General features: G+C 34.9%; 1 protein-coding gene across 1 annotated transcript; it reads right to left on the reverse strand.

Moving 5' to 3' along the window:
- Positions 1-4,722: 4,722 nt before the first annotated feature.
- LOC101887718 (tubulin-folding cofactor B) lies at positions 4,723-5,804 on the reverse strand. The gene has a single exon (XM_005176200.4). It carries the CDS (start codon positions 5,668-5,670, stop codon positions 4,942-4,944), a length of 729 nt encoding a protein of 242 aa, XP_005176257.1. The 5' UTR covers positions 5,671-5,804; the 3' UTR covers positions 4,723-4,941.
- Between the last annotated feature and the right edge of the window lie 807 nt (positions 5,805-6,611).

The following is a 6,611-nucleotide window of genomic DNA, read 5'->3' on the forward strand; positions in this document are numbered from 1 at the left end:
TAACTGTCCCAGATAGTTACCCTATACCATACCTTAACGATTTTTCCATGTTATTATCTGGTTCCACTGTATTTTCAAAATTTGACTTGCTGAAAGCTTATTACCAGATACCAGTAAATCAAGCGGACATTCCAAAAACTGCTGTCATAACTCCGTTTGGTCTGTTCGAATTCTTAAGAATGCCATTCGGGTTATGTAACGCGGCGCAGACTTTTCAGCGTTTTATGGATGAAGTTGTTAGAGGCCTTGATTTCGTCGTAGTATATCTGGATGATGTGCTAGTTTTCTCCAAATCTGAAGAAGAACATTTGGAACATATTAAGCAGTTTTAAGAAGTACGGCATTATTATAAATGCCGGTAAGTGTGAACTTGGTGTGAACGAAATTGATTTTTTAGGCCATACAATATCATATAAAGGCGTCAGTCCAATGAAGAAAAAGGTTGAAGCAGTTCTGAGTTACAATCAACCATCAACAATCCATTCACTTCGTCAATTTTTGGCACTAATCAATTTTTATCGGAAGTTTTTACCAAAAGGAGCCGAAACACAGGCGCCTCTGAATAGTTTATTGATCGGTGCAAAAAAGAAGGATATGCGTCCAGTTCCATGGACTAACGAAACCCGGGAAGCCTTCATTAAATGTAAACAGGAGTTAGCCGATGCAACTACTTTGTCTTTTCCTTTGCCGAACGCAACAATAGGCCTTAAAGTCGATGCGAGTTCTTTTGGAATGGGTGCTGTGCTTGAACAAAATGTAAACGGTTCATGGCAACCATTGGGATTTTTCTCTAAAAAACTAAATGACGCTCAGAAGAAGTATAGTACTTATGATCGAGAATTATTAGCCATATATTCCGCTATCAAGTACTTTCGACATTTACTTGAGGGAAGGCCATTTAAAATATTCACGGATCATAAGCCTCTCATTTACGCATTCCATCAAAATTTGGACAAGGCCTCACCTCGGCAATGCCGTCATCTGGATTATATAGCGCAGTTTTCCACTGATATTAACCACATCGCTGGAAAAGAGAATATAGTAGCTGATTCTCTTTCAAGAATAGAAGAAATCAGTACGAAAGGAATAGATTATAGCAAATTGTGTCAACAACAGCAGCAAGACATAGAAATTAAGGAATTAATTAATAAGGATGGACCTTATTCAATTAAGTTGCTAAATTTTCCATTGGGGAATTATCAAATATATTGTGATGTTTCTCAAGGAACTATACGACCTTATATTCCATCTACTTTTAGAAAAGATGTCTTCAATGCAGTACATAATTTATCTCATGGTGGTATTCGGACAACGAGAAAGATGATATCGCAACGATTTTTTTGGCCATCCATGAATAAGGATGTTGGCAATATGGTTCGAAGCTGTTTACCATGTCAACGCAATAAAATTGACAGACATACTTCGAGTCCAACTATGAATATTCCAATTGAAAGCAGCCGTTTTTCAGAGGTACACATAGACATAGTTGGACCATTACCACAATCTGAGGGTAATACATACTTGTTAACGTGTATGGATCGTTTTACTCGATGGCCAGAAGCATTTCCGATCCCTGATATTAGGGCGGAAACAATTTGCAAAACATTTTGGAACGGATGGATATGTAGATTTGGTTGTCCGAATGCTTTAATTTCAGATAGAGGAAGCCAATTTTTATCTAGTCTTATGAAACAATTAACAACATCACTCGGTATACAACATCGTTTTTCAACATCTTATCACCCACAAAGTAACGGGTTGCTGGAGAGATTCCACAGGACATTAAAGGCGGGTCTACGATGCTCTGAAAACAATCAATGGACAGTTTCACTTTATCCAGTACTACTCGGAATACGTGCTAGTTACAAAGAAGATTTAAAAGCATCGGTTGCAGAATTGGTCTATGGTCAATCCCTCAAAATACCAGGAGATTTCTTCACAGTTCCGAAATTTGAAGATCCTAGTTCCCTAGTAACCACTCTTCGGAAATCCATGTGTGATTTGCAGCCAACACCAACATCAATGCATTCGAACAACAAACCTTTTATTAGCAAGAACCTCTTAACATGCACTCATGTTTGGATTCGAGTTGATGCAAAAACAAAATCTTTAGGACAGAAATACACCGGCCCATATGAAATCTGCAAACGAACCCCGAAATATTTCCAAGTTAAGATAAACGACAAATTGCAAAACGTTTCCATAAACCGACTTAAAGCAGTATATACTGAATATGATATATAATTGGTTTGCTAAATTTAGTTTAAATTCAGGGGGGAGTGTTGTAGGGGTTTTCCCATATTTACTTTGAACATTTAACTTTGCTTTTTAATTGAAACTATGTAGCCTTAGGTTTTGGTTTATACATATTTTGAATTCATGTAATACACATTTTTTCATTCTTAAAAATATTTTCAACTAACGAAGTTGGTTTTTATTAAAAATAAATAATTATTAATATTTTTATAATAAATTGTGTTTTAACCACACCTCACCCACGAAGGGTCACAATTTCCAATACTTATATCTGTCATAACTTGCGAAACAAATCGGTGATTCTTTACAACTTGCTATATCTAAATATTTATCTCAACCACCTATGAAATTTATGATTTCGCATAAAATTGTATGTAAATGTTCCATTTCCTTCAAATTTTGTACATACCAATATTTGTATCTGTATTAGATGAAGTATGAAAATGGAGTTCTTCGGTCCGCTATATCTGTTACCTTACGGATATTTACAAAAATTTGCACATAATATAAAGTATAGGAAGTAGTCGATATAGTTTAAATCTGGGCCGTTGTAATATTTTATCAGTCTTAGGAAATGGAAATTATTAAATTAAAACTTTGTTTTGGTACCAACTGTATTTGTACGAAATGAAAAAAAAAAAATCAATCGTGACCTTAATAAAGACACACATGGGGTGTTGGCATGGCTGACCCTCAATATAACAAAATATTTAAAAATTTTCCACTGCTATTGATTTGTACCTTATCTTTTTTTTCGTTCCGAGTTGAATGAGTTTCTTTGCTTAAAATGAAATGGTATTACAAGACCCAAGAGAGTAGATAATTACCAATGTAACAAATTTATCTACGAATGACGAACCAGAGGTTTCTCTGAGTTTTAGCTGGCACTGTTTATATGGGAGGCATAGCAAATTTTTAAAAGATTTTAAAATTAGAGATTTATATCAATACCAATAATATTAAGTGTGTATCTAATATAATATTCAATCGATTTTATATTTATATTTCAATCCAATGAGAAATTTATTGACTTGAATAGGTAGATCCTATAAAAGATCAAATAAATATATCTATTTCCAATTGTCAATTTAAAAAAAAGAAATATTATCAAGAAGTAACAAGTAAAAAACATTAAGTTCGCCCGGGCCTAACTTTTAATACTCTCCATAATTGGGTAAAGAAAACATTTTTATAAAACAATATCTGAATTCAAACATGTTCCACTACAAACCACAAATAGCAGTAAGACCGTTTGGATAATTCAGTTAAACTTTTCAAAAAAAACATAAAATGGGTGAGGGCCACACCAAAACGAAAATCTCTATACACAATTTTATTCCTCCCGGGATTGTAATCTACCAAATCTTCTTAAATACCAAATTTGAAACAATTTCGTCTGTAAATGTGATTAGGATTATTAAAATACCAAATATCGGTGGGTAGCGTTGTATGTCCGCTATAGGAAAACGTGGACCTAACTATTCAATGTTCTGCCAACGGAGATAGATTTTTAGTCAAATCTGTGGGAATATTTGGCAAAAATCATTAAAGTACTGAATATCGTGAGGTTCCGTTATATGGGGGCTATACAAAAACGTGGACTTATATATACTATGTTCCACCACCGGAGATAGAACTAATTACGAAATACAAATACCAGTTTTTAGACAATTCCGTGGAAAAATGTGGCAAAAATAATTGAAATACCGAATATAAGGAGTTACCGTTATATGGGGATTATACAAAAACACAGACCTATACATACAGTGTTTCGTCACCGAAGCTGGAACGCATTGCGAACTACAAATACCAATTTTTAGACAAATCCGTTGCGAAAATCATTAATATACCCAATGTCGGGAGGTACCGTTATATGGGGGCTATGCGAAAGTCTGGACCTATACATACAATGTTCCGCCATAGGAGTTTGAATCCTTTAGGAACTACATATACCAATTTTTTGATAAATCGTGCAAAAATCATTGAAATACCGAACATCAAAATACCGGATATCGGTATATATATGGAGACTATACTAAAATGTGAACCGATATATCTCATTTTTGATACCAACCATTCTAGACACAATCGTGATTTCAACAAACAGACTGACGGAAATAGTTAAATTGACTTAAAATTTTATGCTGATGAATATATATACTTTATGGGATCTACGACGAATATTAAGGGATGTTACAAACGGAATGACAAAGTTAATATACCCTCCTTTCCAAGGTGGAGGGTATAAAAAGCCACGTTCCACCCATATAATCATAGCATCCGTAACCTTTACATCACCCTAAGGGACCAATGCAAATTTGTTTTGCTTATTGTTGTGGTCAGAAGATCTTTTGTTTAAATTTCGAAATTAAAAAATGAAATTTATCGATTAAAAATTCTTTATTCGATTCATGACTATGATTCTTTTGTTTTTTGTATAAAAAATATTATTAAATCTTTTTATAAATAAGAACTTATCAGTAAAATTGAAATTAAATTTAAAGGCTGTTGTTTTTTTATTAACAAACGAAGAAATGCAAAATACGCAGATAAATTTGCTTTAAATACCTAGTAATGGGGGGAATGGAAATAAAATTATTATATTGCTGTTCTTAATATGTCTCACACTAAGCTTAATGAGTTGTTCCATAATCCTTAAAGATTGTGCCATTTGTTTTGCTTTTTTTAGATTTCATCTTCCAAGTTAAAATCTTCCTCGGGAAAATCTCCAACTTCCACCCAGAGTGGTGAAACAAACCCACCATAATTGGGGGGACAGGTAAAGTAACGTTTACCCTGTACGGAACCATCATTTTTACCCAATGGCTCGTCGTATTTGACACCAATAAACACACCATTCTTGCCCTCCAATGGACCGTTGTACATAACGGTTCCACGACGGGTGGGACACCCTTTGAGGGTTACCTGGCAACGTGATCCCACTGTACATTGTTCAGCCTTTTGTTTCTCCAAAGCTTCCTTCTCCAAACGCTTCGCCTCCTCCCTTTTCTGTTCCTCTTCATTGTATTTGCCCATTTGATTCTTTTTCAGGAAACTTCGCACAGTGTTATCCTTCTTGTCATACTCATCTTCGGGCAATTCGAATTTTTTCACCTCTTCACCATCGTGCATATCGAAGAGGATAAAATCATCGACCACATGAAACCGCATATTGGGTTCAATTGGCAAAGCTCCCAGCATCATCGAGTCATCGCCAAGTGACGTCACCAACTCGCCTCCCTTATATAGTTCCACCTTCATGGTACCGGCATTTCCACCAGTAATCACTTGCAATTTCTGCTTGAGCTCAGCAACTGTTAGCGATTTGGCAAATTTAATGTCGAAGGCAACATGATCGGTTTTGGAATTTGTGACGTTGATTTGTATGAAATCGGAACCACCAAGGGAAATCATTTTCTGGGATCGGTAATTAAATTGCTTTTAATTTATTTGAGATTTTTTTCTTAACGCTGGTACTTTCTTCCAATCTATCCAATTTAAAGTTTGTTTTGTTGTGTTGGTAGGGTTGCCAACAGCGACAATGTGTGTGGATGACTCACAGATGATTGCTTTGTTCGTTGAATATGGCCAGACTTTTTTGGGGGGATGAATGAAAGCAACAATTTGTGTAAAACTCACCAGTTAGGTGTTATTGTGAATGGTTGCTAAAAGCTTTGGCTCCGTCTGTTTTTTTGTGTCAAAAGAAAAACAATCCTACGTGGTTTTAAGTTTTAGATTTTTATTCAATCAAAAATATTAAATAATTTTAAAACCTACATATCCCTAATATAGTTATACAGCATTTTATTGTTTACATTTTCTTAAGATGAGAGAAAGATTGAGGCTTCGTTTATGAAAAACTAGAGAGAATCGTAGAAATGCTCTTACCAACAGATGACATATTTTCATGATTTTGATAAATACAAAAGAAAAGATTTTTGCTGGACAGATGGAAAATGCGCACCAGGATAAAACAAATTTTGCCATGGCGTATGTCTGGTTACATTTTCTTCCAAGATTGTCCAGCAACTTCTTTGTCAGAGAGAAAGGTGGTTCTATTCTCTTTTTCAAGAAAAGTGTAAAAGGTAAAAAACAGCATCCTTGTAAAAACGTGCAAGCAATCAGCTGATTTGTCGAAATTAAACAACTACGAAATTTGAAACAACTCCGGTGAGTAATGTTCCTAATATCACCACAATACCGAATATCGGGGGTGCCGTTGTATGGAAGCTATACGATATCGTTGACCTATAAAGACAATTCTCTTCTAAGGGTTAAAGTGCTTAGGAAGAACTTCTTGTGTGGATTTTTAAACAGTTCCATTGAAAAATGCAGCTAAAATCATAAAAATACCG

Source organism: Musca domestica, unplaced genomic scaffold (assembly GCF_030504385.1).
Source record: "Musca domestica strain aabys unplaced genomic scaffold, Musca_domestica.polishedcontigs.V.1.1 3, whole genome shotgun sequence".
In the NCBI taxonomy this organism is placed as follows: Eukaryota; Metazoa; Arthropoda; class Insecta; order Diptera; family Muscidae; genus Musca; species Musca domestica.